Raw genomic sequence first — 19791 nt, 5'->3', positions numbered from 1 at the left:
AAAGATACCAAAGGGACAGTCAAACTCATAAATCTAAGTTAGGAGCCTGTAATTCAGTGGTTGTCGTTTGATTATGTGTTACATATTCGTTTTTCGTTAATTTTTTATATATAAATAAGGCCGTTAGTTTTCTCGTTTGAATTGTTTTACATTGTCCTATCGGGGCCTTTTATAGCTGACTAAGCAGTATGGGCTTTGTTCATTGTTGAAGGCCGTATGGTGACCTATAGTTGTTAATGTATGTGTCATTTTGTTCTCTTGTGGACAGTTGTCTCATTGGCAACCATACCACATCTTCTTTTTAAAATTTTTATATTCTAAATGAGAAATATGTGTTTAAAATTTTAAATTAGGTCTGTTGTCTTCGTGAAGGTAACTGCGCTATTCAGTAAGTGAAGCTTGTGTCATTGTTGTAAGTTAAAAAGTCTAACAATGAAGTTAGTAACTTAATTGCTTGTCTTCAATTTTTGGTCCTCAATGCTCTTTAACTTTGTACTTTTTTGGCTTTATAACACTTTTTATCTGAGTGTCACTAATGAGTCCTATGTAGACGAAATGCGCGTCTGGTGTAGTCAATTATAATTCTGGTATCTTTGTTAACAAATAAGTACCTGGCAACACGTTAGCTAGAACAATTAAGCACGCAAATATTTTGCTTGTGTTTTTAAACTAGGTCCATTAAAACACAAGCAAAATATTTCAGGATAAACAATTGAAGTTATCGTTTATCTAAGTCTTCTGCTTCATAAGTCAATACAAATTAATTAGAAATGTTTTAATGACTCATTGAAATATGATTGGTTGTCAATATTATTAACAATTCGAAACATACTTCCAATATTGGTTTTAATGTTCACGCATTTTAACTACAAATCATCTAACAAATAGATAGTCACTGATCTAACTGGTATTCTAAGTACTAACGGACTAAATGTTGTACATATTTTACTTTTATCACGTGATATATTATTTGACTCAAACTGTTACGACAATAGGTAAGTATAGATTTGTTTATTTAAAATAAATAATTATATATAACTAAGAAAGAGACAAAACAAGTTGGGCGAAGGATTGATTAAATAATTTATTGGGATCGGAACTATCTTTTTGAACTAACCTAAAGTTGCCTTAATTTCGGGGTGTTATTTGTTTTGCATGAACTGATTCTAAATCTTACCAAAAAAACAAAACTCATAAAAATGATGATAGCTTAAAAGATCTAATCTAATAACAAAAAATACACACAATACACAATCAACATTCCAAATGATTTCAATTATTGAGATTTTGAAATAAATTAGTATTTCAACCCTGACTCTCTCTTAATGTGAAGTTTTTGTTAGCTTATAATTGATAAGAAACTGAGTATCGAATTATAATATTTAAGAATTTTGGTTTGAACATTCTTGGTGCAGTATAATCTTTCAAAAAACGTCGATCTCACCAAATTTATAAAGTGTTTTTTCACCAAATTTATAAAGTGTTTTATTTTAATCTATTTATTGTCAATTCTAACAAGTATATATCTTTTTCAATGTTTGTACCTGATTCCTTTACGTATATGACAAAAGCTAATTATCCTCAGTAAAGAAGGAAAATCCCGAAGTAGTAATATATCCATGCATTCGTGCATCCGTCAATATTGAAAAAAGACATGTGCAAAACCAAAGTGTAAAGGTATCGGAACTAGAATAGATTTCATCAATTCTCCACTGCACACCATTTGTGAGAACGATAATTTTTCTGAAATGTTTCTTCCGTGTACGCAGGACATGAAATAAAATTGAGAATGGAAATGGGGAATGTGTCAAAGAGACAACAACCCGACCAAAATAAAAAACAACAGCAGAAGGTCACCAACAGGTCTTCAATGTAGCGAGAAATTCCCGCACCCGGAGGCGTCCTTCAGCTGGCCCCTAAACAAATATGTACTAGTTCAGTGATAATGAACGCCATACTAATTTCCAAATTGTACACAAGAAACTAATATAAAAATAATACAAGACTAACAAAGGCCAGAGGCTGCTGACTTGGGACAGGCGCAAAAATGCGGCGGGGTTAAACATGTTTGTGAGATCTCAACCCTCCCCCTATACCTCTAACCAATGTAGAAAAATAAACGCATAACAATACGCACATTAAAATTCAGTTCAAGAGAAGTCCGAGTCGCAGAAACGCAGAATTAATGACTATTGTATGAAATATTTGGGGTTTGTGTTGGTTATTCTTTAGTTTTCTATGTTGTGTCATGTGTACTATTGTTTTTCTGTTTGTCTTCATCATTTTTAGCCATGGCGTTGTAAGTTTGTTTTAGATTTATGAGTTTGACTGTCCCATTAATATCTTTCGTCCCTCTTTTGTATAAAAATTTCGAGCGCCGTAAATTGAATTTTCATGTCTGCATAATACGAAGTGTATGGAGGGATATTTATGGCATTCAACGTGAGGCAATAATTCCTAAACGAAGTCCGATAGCAAACGTTTATTTTACCTAGGCCTTCATATTACGTCTTGTTAGATACGATACTGCCATTAAACATTGAATATGAAAGTAGAACAAGTATACAGAAATTTGTTTTTTTCACTTGATTTGAACAACGGAGGTCATTTTAAAGTCAGTATTTTGGTTTAAACGAAACAACTTAATATATAAGAAGACCTTATTAAGGGATTATTAAGACACGAACAACAAAGGAGTATCAAAAACATTAAAAACGATAGAAACAAATAAAATACATACATAGTAAATCTATCTCAGAAATTAATAGATTTTGTGCAATATTCTTGATTGATATAAATCCGACAAGATATCAATGTCAATAGTAACGTTTCCTGTTACATAATTTATACGTTCAGTCTATTTCAGGCGCAACACCAAACGGTTTATTTTGGGTTTGCTTCATACACGGGTTTTTATCAAACCTGAACTTTATCTTTATACAGGGATTGAAACTACCAAATTCAAGCATTAACCGAAAATAATATATACAAGTAGGTTCCGGTTGTAGCAGGGGAAACTTGAATTTTATCCTAATTTTGATTTTTAAAAAAATCAAATGTGACTTTGCGTTTAACGCTTTGGCTAACTCTTCTGTGAATTTGTATGTGCTGGTGTAGGTTGTTTTCTGTATTCGTTTGTATTCTGTAGTTAGTCACCACTTCTGTTTTATCATGTATATCTATTATATAGCAATTTTATAAAAAATTACTGTATGCAAAAGTATATATGAGTTATTCTAAATAACAAGGATGTTCTTTTTCAAGGCAAAAAACCCTAACCGTATTGGGCACAACTTTTTGAAACTATCCTCGATGCTCTTCAACTTTGTACTTGTTTTGACTTTCGGACTTTTTTCATTTAATCGTCACTGAGTAGTCTTGTGTGGACGAAAAGCGCGTCTGGCGTATTAAATTTCAAACCTGGTTATTTTCAATAGCTAATATTTGCGTGTTTCTCTGTCCTAAATGTCCTCCCATTGATTTGTATTGTAGTCCTGTAATGTTGTCGTTATAATGTTAATATTTTAAATTGCCATTAAAGCGTGATGTTTGGCATGCCTCATATCCAGGTTCAACCCACCATGTCTTAAAATGTCCTGTACCAAGGCAGGAAAATGGCAACTGTTATATTATAGTTCGGTTCTGTGTGTTATACTCTAATGCTGGGTTTCTGTTGTGTCGTAGTTTTCCTCTTATATTTGATGTGTTTCCCTCAGTTTTAGTTTGTGACCCGAATTTGTTCGATTTCAATCGATGCAATTCCACGGCAAGTATCTAATTACTAAGTATGATATATAAAAAATATCAGTAGATTCTAGAAAACATAACAATTTCCCTATCATTTTTCTTTGATCTTGATTCAAAGAATGAATAACTAAAAAATAGTCTCGTCCTTTTTCTAAAAAAACGTTCATCGGAAGGTACCAAGACCTAAAACAAATATTCCGTATCAAATTCACAAATTATACATGATGGTCTTGGTGTAAATATTCTGCGTACTGATGTTGTTATTATCTTAACAACGTGTTATGTTGTTTTTTTATTGGTCTTTTTTACTATTACTGTTGGATTGGTTTTTTTACGATTTATGAATTTCGGACAGTGGTTTACTACTGTTGCCTTTCTTTATCGGCTTTATACTCATCAAATGACCAGGGATGGGCACGGTTACTAACTTTTGTGATCGATTACTAGTAAGCATTGTATAATAGATAACATAGATAATTTTTGAGTTACTGATTACTTTATCAACAATTCACTTTTCTTTTACTGTCAATAACATGATACAAAATTATAGTGGGAATTTATAAAAATATCATATTCAAAGAATAGATCCAAAAAATTAAAAATTTATGGAAATTCTGGTTTTCATGATGAGTGAGTGATGGTAAAATTCTTGTAATGACATAGACCACTACATTAATCACTACTTAATATTTCAGCTCAATTGCTCCATATGTTGCACTTTTTTGCCTTTACAAATGTATACTGACTTCAGTTTGTTGTTTGCTTTTACTCATTACTAACAGGTATATTTGAATATACCGGTAGTTCATTATTTTTGTTGAAAATTTCTTCTGAAAAAAGGTTCCAATAAACTGCTACGCTGAGCGCAGCTGGATATGACCGCAGAGTTCAAACCATGAACAGTTGTGGCAAAAATGGACACATTATTAAATCTTGATACAGGTCTGAATAGGAATTGTAATTAAATATTTGACACATTATAGGTTTCTGACACAAATTAAATGTAGAACTTGAAATGGGTTATGCGATTAACATTTGTTTTCAATTAATGATTTCTTGCTGTTGTGCAATACAATCTGCTGTTGCGAAACATGTGATCAGTCAATATAATATACATGTGCAAAGAACTGTCAAATTTAAATTGTGACCCCAAATTTGTCTGTGAAAAATTGACAATTCATGAAATCTAAATTGGAAAAAAATATCTAAAAAGGAATTATATTGAACCTTGTGGTACTTATTCATCTGAAACTAGAAAAATACTTATTTTGTAAATAAAGTGCTTTCCGAAGATCAGCTGGATTAGACCGCAGAGGTTCAACCCTGAACAGTTGGGACAAAAACGGACACAATATTCCCTCATGATATGGGTCTAAATTTGGATTGTTATTAAAGTTTTTACATTTGATGACTTTGTGACACAGAATAACTGTAGTCAAAGAAATTTTAATATGATTTCTTATTTTCATTTTTTTGCTTTTATGCAATACACTGATGCACAAAACTTAGTAAATCTGTTTTCAAACATAAACAACAATCAGCAATTGTGACACACAATTTTCTATGGAAAATTTACAATTTCTTTAATTCTTGAAGAAATATTGCCCAATCCTCTTTTTTTGCCAAGAAAAAATTATATGCAAAAAATTTCTAATTCAATTTCTGAAATCTTGAGGATAAAAAATTGTCCCTAATTTTCAATTTTTTAACCTCCCCCTTTTTTTCAAAATTGTTTCCCTAAAGATAAGGGCATAATCTCAATTCAAATCACTTACTGAGTTTGCAACCATAAAAACTCATTTAAATTAATCAAGTATTAAAATAAAAAAATTCCATAAATAATCATGGCTCAAATTAATATATCTTCATTAGCATTTAATAGAAGCTTCTAATAGTAAATTGACAGATAACTTCAAGGCAATACACCATTTCTGTATAACAAAACCATTGTAAAGAAGGTAACTTTTAATGCTAAAAATACTTTCATGAGTTTACATATTATAAAACAATGTAAGGGAGAAAATTCTATATAACATTATAAGTATAACATGTTTATTAAATCAAACAAAACAAATTTTATAACTTAAGAACCACCATTTTGACCCATTTGAAATGGGCACAACAACCAAATACACATATAGATTCAACATAAGGCAAATATGTTTTTTTCTAGCATGAACAATTGTAAAACGTCCCAATATATAGATTCAAAGCTTTCTCAAAATAAAAATTCAAAAATATTTTTGACTTTTTTATATTGTAAAATATCATGAATTTATCGAATGCTGTCCGTTATATAATGATTTGTGGTCCAATATCTATTTTATAGAGATCCACAGACCAACTCAAAAGTAATTTTCAATTAACCAGTAAATCCCTGTATCAACCCTTTCTTGCCCGCAATTCCTAAACAGTTTGAGCCATAACCCACCAAAGCTCATTCCTACCTTCCCTTTGTGGTGTTAAACCTTATGGTATAATTGCGGAGTGACTGTTCTACAAGTAATTTTCTGGATACAAGAAAAATGGCCCCCTTGTTTGGCCCCTTAATAAATTGTTGCGACCATAACCCCGAAAATCAATCCAAACCTTCCTTTTATTGTTTCAAACCTTGTGACTAAATTTCATATCTTTCTATTTACTGATACTAAAGTTAATATCTATAGTTCGATGAATACTTCACATAGCTTAAAATATGGCAATTCAAATTTCCAATTACATAATCTCCCTTACCTTCAGAAAATAAAACATCCGAGTCGTAAAATTTATAACCTAGAGAAATATTGTGTGAATTTCCTCTTTATTAGAGATAAGTGAAATCAAAACAAAGTCTATATGTCATTGGTAAGAAGCCTTGAATCATCTGATTAGTAAAGACAAGAAGGCAATTGATAAATCTTTATTCTCTTTTTTAAATTATAAACAATATATATGTGTAATGTCCAAATCGGATACATGTATCGATTACTGAACTAGAATTGCATTTAACATTAATATCATAAAATTATGATAAATCAAAGGCTTATCTATTCTAAGCTAAAACTCTAACTCTTATTGAAAATTATGCTTTTAGGACATTTCGTATAACTAAGCTTTATTTTCAATGTAGTACAGAGCTGAACATTCGGCTTTTTCATTTAAGATAGGTTCTATTTTATCAATTATTCTTTAAAGCAATCGGAATGTAATCGAAAAGTAATGATGATTCCATTATTACTTTTGCTGTAATCGATTAAACTACGATTACAAGATAAGGAATAGAAACTTTAATTCAGTCACCCGCGATTTTTCATGTGTGTTGCAGTAAGATTTATTATTTGTGTAGTTAATTTAAATACGAACAGACTAAACAAATATTTCAACGAATGCATTAATCTTCACAATCCCGTACCCTTTTCCCGACTATGACGTACCAAATTTTTTTTTAATTTTTTTTTAAATTTATCATATTTTAATGAAATATGTACTTTTGTTAGTTGAAAAAATCAAGTACCGGTACCTTATCTCGGCCTCGTTAACATTAGTATATATAATATTTATACAGTTGTTAATATTTGTTATTATTGTATAGCAATATAATATTTCCCACAGAAAGTAAGCAAAAGTTAGCATGCAATAAATTCTATGATTGTATAGCAATATAATATTTCCCACAGAAAGTAACCAAAAGTTAGCGTGCAATAAATTACAGTATTGCACTAGTGCAATAAATCTTCAAATTCATGACGTCATCAACGACAAAATTGTAGTTTAAAACAATTTTTTACCTTCAAAAAATATTATATTGCTATACAATAAAAGGGTTATTGCATGAATATTGGGGAATATTGCCCCCGTAGAACATATATTGCACTCGCAAGCTCGTGCAATATAAAATTCTACTCGGGACAATATTCCCAAATATTCATGCAATAACCCTATAATATTGCACTAGTGCAATAAATCGTCACGTTTCATGACGTCATCGACGACAAATCTTAGTTTAAACAAATTTTTACTTTCAAATATTATATTGCTATACAATAAAAGGGTTATTGCATGAATATGCATGCAATAACCCTATAGTATTATACATTCAATTTTCAATATTTGAAAAAAAACAGAACGAAGTTTACTATTGAGATTTTCAAATATAATTATCTGTATAACAAATGCAAAGGTTTTGAAAAATGTATATACTGTTTTCAATATTAAATTTCTTTTTTTCCTTATTTGCACATGAACATAATAAGTTACACACATTTGTATGCATAATTGTTATATACACTAAAAAGAAAACATATACTATATTTAAAAGACACAGCTGTTTTAGTTTGATACATTGCAGAAAATGACGTACCAAATTTGACATATAACCGGGTTTGTAATAACTTCAACAACACGATAGTACCACATGTAAAACAGGATCGATTACTTTTCATGAGCACCTGAGACACCCTAAGTCTTTGGTGGGGTTTATGTAGCCCAGTCTTTAGTTTTCTATGTTGTACTTTTGTGTACTATTATTTGTTTGTTTGTCTTTTGTTTCTTTAGTCATGAGATTGTCTGTTTATTTCATGACTTTCAATGTCCCTCTAGTATCACTCCACTCCCTTTTGCAATTTATTTGTAATTATTTATAGTTTTTGAATACTGAAATTGCCAGTAAATTTATTTGTTTAAATTTTCATAGCATTTTCATTGATGTTTATATGCATTATTTATTTTACAATCTTCACGTCGTCTCGTTTAATAAATGGCAATTATACACATGACAAGTATCGTTTTTGAAAATCCAATTAAGTATCAATTTGTATTTTCAAAAATGCTTTATCATTTGTATTGCCCACTGTAAGTTACAAAAAATAATTACCTCAACTACATTACTATTGTTATGTATAGTTAATATTGTATATGTTATTACACGTCTACCAATCATATGGAAATTGATTTCAATGCTATATGTGATGTTATCTCTAATGCTCATTTAGAGATTGTGCTGATTAATGTACAATGAAATAGAATAGTTCTATAGAAACCGAAAGCGAGTCTAAGTTATTCATACTTAGAACTAGATTAAAATGTCAACCATTTTCGATCCCTATGTAGTACAAACGATTAAGTTTAGCAATAACTGTGCCTTATGAGACAAAGCGTCAAAATTTTATTCTAACGATAATAAAATCACACTAGCTGATACATCATGATTTAATAGAACGAAACAAAACATATACCAGAACATGATTTATGTAATTTGAATGCTCATTTCTTCAAGCTATAACCTATTGTCCATATAGTAATCTATCAAAATATACTTGGTGGTTGTATGATCGCGGTTTCTGTGCATCGAAAAGCTTGCAATCTTGGTGCTCGATCCTTACAAAACGATCGAACTCCATGGTAACTTGAAAAAATGGGAAAAAAGTCTACAAAGACAAACGAAAGACCATATCTTCAAATAGAATCAACGGCCTGATGCTTTTCATTGAATAAATAAAGTGACAAATACTTTGAAAGGGGAGAGCTGAATTTAATATTTGATTACAGATCAGCCTCATTATATATATTTTGATTGTAAGAAAACGACACTTTTCACTATATCGATAGGAATGAAACACAGTACCTTTATAACTTGTATTGGCTATCGTACACATATAGGAGAAAGCACTTATGAGCTTGTATTCAACTAGAATTTGATTACTGTCGACAGTGGAAGTCTATATATGGAAAGGTTACTTCCACTGCGGTTCCCTCAATTTGCTAAATTTCTTTCTTTCTTTCTTTTTTGTTTGGTTTAAGCATAAACACTCGGGTTTTGTCAATCTAATTAAATATAGAAATCGGATTATTTCGTTAAACTAATAACGTGTTCTATAGTTTGATTACTTTAGTTACATCCAAGATCCTGTGTTCTAACGGGGGTTATGAGTTTTTTTATTATGCATGCTTCTCTTTGTTCTGTCACATTTTGGCGGGAATGTCAAATCCACTATAAAACTTACTTATAATTAAATACACAATTATACGGAAAAGACTATCTATCAAAATTAATATAAATCATATAATAATATATAAACTATATCATAATGGTTGTGTGGCGTTCTAAATGAGTTTTAAGAATTGTAAATGGTTCTACGTCTAATCATAAACAGCGGAGATGTAACATAGTTATCCCATTCGGACTTGGTGTGTCAGTGTTAGATCACCCTCTGCCCTCTGGTCATCAGGGTGATCTTACACTGACACACCGCGTCCTCTTGGGATAACTATTAAAGAATTGGTAGAGATTACAGAAAACAAATTAATAATATTTCCTTTTATTACAATGATGAGAACATCTCCTATAATTTCAGCTTTAAAACTGATAAATCAATGTAAAGTATCAAATTACTATTAGATGAACTCATTCCCGTTTTGATATGTATATCATAAGTATAAACCGTTCATCATTTTACCAATTAAAATATGATACTTATAATGATCGGGTTTTCGGTTTATTTTTACATACTAAATTTTATTTGCCATGTTAGACAACTTCTAAATAGATCAATTAACACTAATTTTTTCACAATTTCTTTGATCTATACAAACATAATAATTACCAGTATCTTGGCTTAATACCAAACTGTTTTGACAAAAGAAGCGATTATTTTTTTCTTCAACACACAGTATTGATGTTTTCTATTTGTGTGCTGTAAGTATGTTATCATCGTTGAAGATTTTTTACCAATTTTTGGAATAATTAGCTTTTATATGTTTTGCATCATAATTTTAATTCCGACAATTTATTTGGCTATCTAGGATAACGAAAGACGAAATTTTTTTGTTTAGACATTGATAGTAGCGGAATACTAGTATTGGAATAAAATGTCTTCTTCTGTTGTTGAACAGTAATAGAATTTGGTCAACGGTCTGGCTGAAAAAGTTTTTCGTAATCAATATAGAATGTACCATAACAATCCATAAACGCATTTGCAGATCATAAATAGCTGTACAATTGTATGTGAAGTCTTATTGATTTTGGTTTAAAACTGTAGAAGTTTTAAATTTGTATTTTTATTTGATTGTTTTTCATACATTTTGCCTATAAAAGTTACAAAGTTTGGAAACAAATACTAAACAAAATCCATAATTAATAGGATCATAACTTTAAAAAATGTGCAACCTTCTCGTAAAGTTCAGCTTTGGGTTTGAACACTAAAGCATGTGCCCTCTTTCCTAAATGTTTCTCAAACTTTTTTCCTAAGTTCAAAATTCTTGACAAAAACGAAGAAACAAATTTCCTACAAAATTTCACGCTTCAATATGCATAACTCCAACATAACTCTAACATCTGCAATATTCCTGTATGTTTCACTTTGTAAAAACAGGTTTTTCTCAAACCACACCTCTTATGGGAAGATATAATATTCATAGATAATTTAATGTGTTGACATACTAGTTCCCAGATATGACCTCTATGTGTCATATTATAGAGACATAACTTGGGTGTCCCTCTGGTATTTTTTGTCCTCATTGGGCAATGTTACCAGTATACAAATTACTATTGCGTTGCATAATAATTTCTGAAGTAGGCAAAAAGTATAAGTTTGGATAGTACACAATTTTAGTATAAGTTTAAACTCTGAAAAGTATAGTGTATATAACTGTTGAAATGTGCCGCTCAGCTCTATGTTTTGACATTTGAATGAAGTAGTAGTGCATATCAACTTTCTATTCTAGGATATTATTTTCACGAAACTTTATAGTAAAAGTGTCACAGATTTAGACCAAAAAGAAGTTCTTATGCAATATTGCACTGTTTATATTTATAGAAATGTAACCTGTAATGTTTCAAAGATCGGGGTTAAAAAAATGTAGGAGTGAATTATTCAAATTTGGCACCAATTTTTCCCTACCAGCCCTCAGTCAACACGACAAAAACATAAACCGGTTTCATCCAAGCCAAACATAAGTCCCAAAACATTGCTGATATATTATTGTATTTCGAGATACGCATTTAACCTCAATTGGGTCTGTATTAATGCAACCATTAATCTACCCTTAGTTGACAATAGCTTGCATAGTTAAAACAGATGTCAGCTGCATAAAGTGAATATAGGGAATGTCACATGATGAAGACCGGTTTTTTCCCCCATTAATTTGACTAGGAAAATAGTCTTAAACATCATATGAGGAAATAATTTTCAATTAATAAGCATGTATTTTCGTATAAAAAGAAATTAAACATATAAAAGAAAATCGATATTAAAACGGATTCACATGATCGACGACAATTTTCGTAGTTCATGTCAGAAATACACAAGAACGTTGATACTATAAAACGCTTCCATACATTGAATATTTTTATCTATGAAATTTGTGAAGCCCTTTGTACCATTTAATATAAACAAAAAGATACGGCATAAGTACCCATATGAAATCCCTTCATACAAATCACAATAAATAATGTAAGAATTTGTTTTAGTAATTCAAATTTGAAACTGTGTAAATTGGTTCGTTTGAATTTGGCTTCTCATAGATGTAAGAAGATGCGATATGAGTTTCAATGAGACAACCATCCATCAAAGTCACAATATGTATAAAGTTCAACCATTATAGGTCAAAGTAATGCCCATCCTAATCAACTATAACTATAGTTATAAGAGATAATCAAGTATTGTCAATATCAATCAAAAGAGGCCATTTTATAAGGGCAACTTTGACCTCGACGTCATGAACAGTCAAACTTCAAAATTGCGGACCTCAGATAAGATCACGTTTTTTCGTGGCCTTTAAATACACAGACTTTCCTCTTTTCATTGTAAGTAACCGAACGGCATTTTTAGACATGGTCTTTTTTCACCTAAGTTTTCTTGTGGCTAATTTAATATAGATACATAAAGTTTAATCAAAATGTTAAAGACCTATATGTATTTATTTGCTTGGAGGACTTTTGTAAAATGAATAAATGATGTTACGATCTGCATAGTCATTACATAACTTTCGTGTCGAGAATTGTAACTGATCTGTAAAAATGATAAATACGCGGACAGTGTCAAGTGCATAATAATATTCCTTATTGCCTGCTATAAATTCATTTTTTCAATGGATAATCCTTAAAACATTATCTAAGAACATATATTAATAAAATTAAGAAGTTTTGTCGTTAGAATATATATATAAGCAAAAAATCTTTAATATCTATGCACACGTAAAGAAAAAAGTGTGTTAACGCATGTGTCAAAAAAGTTTGCTATCACCCAGGCATGCAGAGTAACTGGTCTTTGCTCTCTTTCAAGGACCGATAACATTGCATGGAACTTTGATCTTTTTGCGGGAAATATGAATACCTACTCAAATCCAAACTACTAGTATTAGAACAATCGGCTTATTACAGAAAAGGTTCCACCTCACACTTGCATTGCACCATTTCTAATATAGTAGTATAGTAGAATATAATGTCATACCAATGGAAGAAAATAATATATACATTAAACTGTTGTTTACAATTATAAGTATAATATATTACAACAAACCAAAGTATACTGAGTTGTATCACTTCAATATCATGGTTATTAGGATGAAGTTGAATTTATCATCCATGCCCAAACTTATCTCAGAAAAACAATACATCTATACTTTAACCTCATTTTCAGGTATATAGATGTGATTTTTTTTCCTGAGACATGTGCTTGTGACCACCAACAAGAACTTGCGGTCATCCAATATTCAATACTTTAGTACTTTGTGATTTTTATCTTAGGTAGAAATATCAAGAAGATTATAACTTCCTTGGAAAAATAAGCCTTAAAACTTATCGAAAATAAATGTAATCCTGTCCTTTTTCTAACTTACTAATCATATTGGGGTTATTTCTATTTAAAATCACAGGTCCGAAACATTGTATAGTTCTTTCAAATTTATACATCACGGTCAATCGTTTTATAAAAAAAACCAACATCATATTCTGTTCCACTTGTGTAAAATGTAAAAACAATGTGCACGACTAGATTGGAACTTAGTTGTCAATTAAACCTTCGGTTTCAAAATGTTAAAAAATGAAAATTACTTAATAAGTTCAAAATAAAATCCCTTTTAAATGTAAAGCATGAACTATTTGAAAAGTAATTGAGACAACAAAATCCAAATTAAGTGCTGAATACTTTCAAATAATACTAAAACATGAGAGCATTATAGCTTATTTTTGATTGAATCTTTAAAACTTGATTAATCTGTAATCCAAGTAAAACAAAATACGTTAAAAGATTTCAATGTCAGTAAATGTCTTGTAATTACATTAACGGTACCAATTTTCCTGCATTGTAACTTTCAGTACCCTTACTTTCTAACTCTATTAGCATTAGATGTACGAAAAATATCGTTGTACATACCAATAAATATTTGTCTTTTACATGGCATCTCAACTTGCGTACTGTTACCTTTTTAAAGTTAATGCCAGTAATAATGAAAGGTCAATTTGTATATTACAGATGAGTATATACTATGTGAGGGTGTTGACAATATCAATTTGGAGTGTTGCCAGGCATGTTCCATTCAAATTCTACAGGCGAAGTACGGGAGAACTAGTTCTATAGTGTGCCCTCATGTCACCGTGAACACGTCTACAGAATATGACTGTACCAATCCAGCCTTCACTGCTGTGAGCGACGCTTGTAACGGAAATCAGTCATGTCAGCCCGTATCCTCGAACACAGACGGTGATCCTTGTCCAGATGTTTTTAAGTATCTGAACGTTACGTATGAATGCTTACAAAAAGGTATGGTACAAATTAATAATTCATAGTGTGTCTGGATGTTTTATTGTGGAAATATATATAAATATACTAGTATATATTTTTTCAAAGGCCACAGTAGTTTTTGTCCTCTTAGATAAAGTACCGAAATGTACTTTTATGTATCATTTTATTTTTGATTGTCTTTGCTGTTACTAAGATAAGATACTTTTATTCCAATTAAAGGGTCAAATATGAGCAAAGTAATTTATTAAAAAGATTTTGATAATTGACACAATAATGCTGATATAAATCATATATATGAAAATAATCATTACAATTTTAAGATGTTAAGCCACAGCCAGATCAGAGCCATACACATATAAGGGGGGGGGGGGGGGGGGAGCACGTTGATTTTTTTTAAAGTATTTTGTCATGACAGGTAATTTAGAAGAAATCAATTCTTCAACGCAACAATTTACTTCAGTATAAAGCATAATGATTTAATTTATGATGTAACGCGTCTTCTGATGAGCTGACGTTATTTTGTTATCAGCCCATAGACATAATAAAGTCATGTTACCGTGACGTCATCAACGTTTTTTCATGGTTATCTACGGTTTAAAATGGCATTTAGAATTAAATTAAAAGAAATGACTGTAATATTTTTTAATTGATACTCCTTGAAATTTATTTTAGAACATATATTAATAAAATTGAGAAAGTTTGTCGTTTGAATATATATAGATAGTTATTATATACTTTACTATAGATAATTTAGCTGATCTGTAACAATAACATCTTCATGCCTTATATATCATGTACTGTAGTACGCCGCTAGATTAAAACTGACGAGGAAAGGTAACATATGGCCACCGAAAGCTCTTTTTTTGAGAGCCCAGGTGGTTGTGTGGTCTAGCGGGACGGCTGCAGTGCAGGCGATTTGGTGTCACGATATCACAGTAGCATGGGTTCGAATCCCGGCGAGGGAAGAACCAAAAATTTGCGAAAGCAAATTTACAGATCTAACATTGTTGGGTTGATGTTTAGACGAGTTATATATATATATATATATAATTAAAACATCTTTGATATCTATGCACACGTTAAGAAAAGGTTTGCAATTACCCAGGCATGCAGAGTAACTGGTCTTTGCTCCCTTTCAAGACCGTGACGTCATTAACGTTTTTTTCATGGTTATCTACGGTTTTAAATGGCATTTAGAATTAAATTTTAAGAAATGACTGTAATATTTTGTCTGTCTATTCGAAATAACATAAATAAATTTGGTGCACACTGTTATATAAGCCGCTACGCGCGTTATTCATTTTATTCATTGGCACTTTTTTTTTATGTATATAAACATGTTAAATGTATATATGATACAGGAAATAGATGAAATTAGAAATAACATGTAATTACTAAAATTTAGAAAACGGCCTAGTAATTACCAGTAATTACTAATTTTAAAATGAATTTTCACACCTATTTACTAACTGTTAAAACGATAATGTAATTTGATCATCTGATTAAAAGTTATGGTAAAACTAACTATAGAAGATAAATGAATACTCTTAAAAAAATATCAGCCTCAAATTTACAGGAGCATTAACTAAGTGATGTATAAAAATTAAATAAGATCATTTTTTTGGTAAATCATTCATGAAAATGATATAGTGAAATCATAATTCACTTTTAGCAGTCAATCTGTTTGCTAAAATAAGCTGAGAAACATGGTTGATGAGTTGAACACTTGCAAGTGAATAATTGGACCTCATTGAATACGTATTCATCATCATCCATGTGGCCTTCAATTCAACCCCTAGCTGGAGATAGGTTACCGATGGTATTTAAGTTAAAAAGGGTTTCGCAGAACTTAGTATCTCGCCTACTTTTGCTGTCTGCTCAACAAATATGGAAAAAAATATTAAAATTTTCCTTCAGATGCAATCTTTTGACTAGTACTGTAAGAAGCTTTTGTCTAAATTTGGTTAAAATCCAGGATGGTTTATGAAATTAAGTAAATGTAAAAAAAATTAACCGCACAGAATATGTAATTTCTATTAGAAAAAAACTTCATTTATAAGGAATATACGAAAAACGATTTTAATTACAAACTTTATCTGTCCAAGTTTGGTAGCAATCCAAGATATTTTTAGAAAGTTATTTAGATTTTAAAAACTTTAACCACAGTGTGAATGTAATGTTAACTGTTATTAAAACTAAGTCCATTTATAAGTAAAATACGGAAAAACTTATTTTTACAAAATTAAATCTTTGAAAATTATCTTACGATCATAAACAAGTTTCTGTTCGGTTTAGGAGAAACCCAGTATAATTTAAAAAAGTTATCAAAATTTAAAGAACATTTAACAACAGAGTGATTAATTGTGGACTCTGCTGACAACAGAATGGTTTGCTATACCTCGCTTTTGCGACAAAAGTCGCAGGCTTGACAAAAAGAAATAGAAAGACAACATTGAAAGTAAAAAAAAAAATTGTCTGACCATTTAGTCGACTTATCAAATGCACAAATAGATGATTTTTATACAAGTTTAACGATGATTAAATGTTGTTGCAGCTATAAACGCTTTAATTTTCAGGTCTTGAAAAACTCATAAAAAAACAAGAAACATGAAATGTGACTCTTAACACCATAACATTGAATAAATTTGTGTGTGAAGAATGTCAGCTCCATCGCAACAGTCTGACAAAAGTGGTCTTAAATAAACCATTTTTGTAAAAGGAATTTAACTTATGTCATTGATTAAGTTTGCATTTGTTATATGCAAAGTATGTATGGTGTAGATTTTAATTCATAAAAATATTATGAGATTTCAGACTTATCAAGATATTATGAGATTTCAGACTTATTAAGATATTATGAGATTTCAGACTTATCAAGATTATATAACCACATTTGGCATAATCTAATGTCTTTTATGAAAATGAGCAGGCGAAATTGCCTATCAACGTCTCACAAATGTTGTTTTTTCATCAATTTTGTATTGATATCATTGTCTTGCATGCTGAAAATGAATTTCTGAGAGTTTCAAAACTTATAAACAACAATTTTCCAGCTTCAATTCACAACACTAATGAGTATGCACCTATGGTGTGCCTTATATTCCTTAATCCTAAATTAAGTAAGCCCTAAAATGCCTACCTTTTACTTTCTTATTTAGTATCTTGAATTATATCTTTAATTTGAGAACATAAAAATATAAAGTTAGTTAATAGCTGTAAAAATGATAAAAATATCAGTCATTACTAGTAATCACTGATACAACTTGTAAATACATGTAATTAATAAACTGGCCAGTAATTACAGGTATTTTCTGAAATGTTTAGTAATTACATGTAATTCCTAATTTCACCTATTTACTGTAACATATATATGAAAGTAAATTTCAAAATGCTCTTAATGTCCTTTAATTTTCTACATTTATCCTCCAACTTGTTTCACATCTTTGTGATAATCGTGGATAATTATGAATGTAAATTATAACGTTATATATTTTTTTTCTCAGAAATTACAACAGTAAAGACAACAGCTAATATTGATCAGACTATGTCTGATACTGAAACAGACCCTTTGGCTTATACAGAATTTACAACAGAAAAGACAACAGCTAACATTGATCTCACAACGCCTGATACTGATACAGACCCTTTGGCATATACAGAAATTACAACAGAAAAGACAACAGCTAACATTGATCCCACAACGCCTGATACTGATACAGACCCTTTGGCATGTCACTGTCCTTGCTATCTAGTTGGACAAAACAAATGGGGATATTTACGTGATCTAGATTTGTCTTTGGTACAGTTAGAGAAGGTCTTGAAACCTGATTTAGATATATTACAGAAACTTCTTGCGATAAACAAGACAAACACTACAATGAATTTGCGAACCAAATATTCTGCAGCAGACGATCGTATTTCTGCCGTTTCTATTGGTTATGTAGGAGCTACAATTATAAGTCTTGTTCTTGCCTTTATTGTTGTGATGGATTTGATAGGATTTTTTCGCTGAAATTTTTTCGTAATATAAAAGATTGTTAAAATGTTTGACATTTGTCTAATCGTAGATTGTCGTATTTCAATTATTTGTGAGTTTCGATTGCCCGCCTAGTTTGAACATATTCATTCATAGTGGATTGAGAATCAAGTTTTGCAACTTATATTAATCCCTTCCCACTTTGCGGGTGCGAGTGCTGCCTTGTAGCGGCTTTAGCCTACTCTTTTTCGAAATCTACAAGGGTGTCTTTAACGTGCAAGATATATGGCTCTCTCTAAACACGGGTCATCCATTTATCGTCCCCTCCCGACGGACTATCATCGTTTCTTCAAGCTAGTACTGTAAACCAGGAAATTTTCGCGCCGTTTTTATGTCGCGATTAACTAACACAATCTAAATTCGCGCCGTTTTGAATTAGCGATTGCACAGTGGCCTAAATAAATATTTGGAAAGGGATCAGCTTTACATATATCTTAAATCAAGTGATAAAAAAATCAAAAAATCTTATATTTTCGGTTCATTAATGTTAGAGTGGATTTAAAGTTTGTCGTGGTTGTTTGTAAAAACACATACACAATAACAGAGAAGTAGCCTTAATTAGGAGGGAATTAAAATAATGTGTTTTCAGGATTCATGCTTATTAATCGAACTTTTGATATGATTAATCTGTGTAGTATATTGAACGAAGTGATACTTTTATTACTGATTGACATGTGTCATTTACATAAGTGTAACAGGTGTTGTTTACGTAACAATATCCATAATGTTTGCTCCCGTGTTTATGAAATCACTGATTTGAGTTAATTTTATTTCAAATATTGCTTTTTATTAAGAGATACAGTTATGATTTCAGTTATATGCGTCTTTTATACAAACCAGTGTTATGCAGTAGTCCTATTTATGTTCTATTCATATACGAAGTGTGGTATGAGTGCCACTGAGGTAACTCTCCATGCAAGTCCCAATTTGTTAAGGTAAATGTAATGAAAAGAGTTTCCTTGATATTTTCGAGGTCGTTTAATTTTCGCATTTCAATTCTTACAGCGGTAATGGCGAAAATAATACTACCGCGAAACGTTCCCTGTTTATAGTATTTAACTTCATTTTGGGTTGACTGTAAGTAGGAGGACTGTCGAAGTCTATACATAGAAACATTACTAGCATTTTGTAATTTTGTAATAAACACACGAGTATTTGGTTAAATGTTCAGGAAAAAGGAATAGCATTTATTTATATTACAGAAATTAATCGAAAGTACCATATTTTACAACTGGATAAATCCATTCTCGTTTAAATATTTATATGACATGTCTAAATCGTTCATCA

The 19791-nt window shown here is 30.7% G+C and overlaps 1 protein-coding gene across 1 annotated transcript; it reads left to right on the top strand.

Moving 5' to 3' along the window:
• Positions 1-881: 881 nt before the first annotated feature.
• On the top strand, positions 882-19121 carry LOC134723175 (uncharacterized). Its single transcript, XM_063586808.1, has 3 exons — positions 882-995; positions 14199-14486; positions 17972-19121. The coding sequence occupies exons 1-3, from the start codon at positions 932-934 to the stop codon at positions 18478-18480; spliced, it is 861 nt and encodes a 286-aa protein (XP_063442878.1). The 5' UTR covers positions 882-931; the 3' UTR covers positions 18481-19121.
• The last annotated feature ends 670 nt before the right edge of the window (positions 19122-19791 follow it).

Source organism: Mytilus trossulus, chromosome 6, assembly GCF_036588685.1.
Source record: "Mytilus trossulus isolate FHL-02 chromosome 6, PNRI_Mtr1.1.1.hap1, whole genome shotgun sequence".
Lineage (NCBI taxonomy): Eukaryota > Metazoa > Mollusca > Bivalvia > Mytilida > Mytilidae > Mytilus > Mytilus trossulus.
This window is presented reverse-complemented; position numbering and strand designations above follow the sequence as displayed.

Coding starts and splice junctions, on each gene's coding strand:
- LOC134723175 (XM_063586808.1), top strand. CDS start 932: ATGTTGTACATATTTTACTTTTATCACGTGATATATTATTTGACTCAA. Junction 996..14,198: donor TCAAACTGTTACGACAATAG/GTAAGTATAGAT, acceptor TGTATATTACAG/ATGAGTATATACTATGTGAG. Junction 14,487..17,971: donor GTATGAATGCTTACAAAAAG/GTATGGTACAAA, acceptor TTTTTTTCTCAG/AAATTACAACAGTAAAGACA.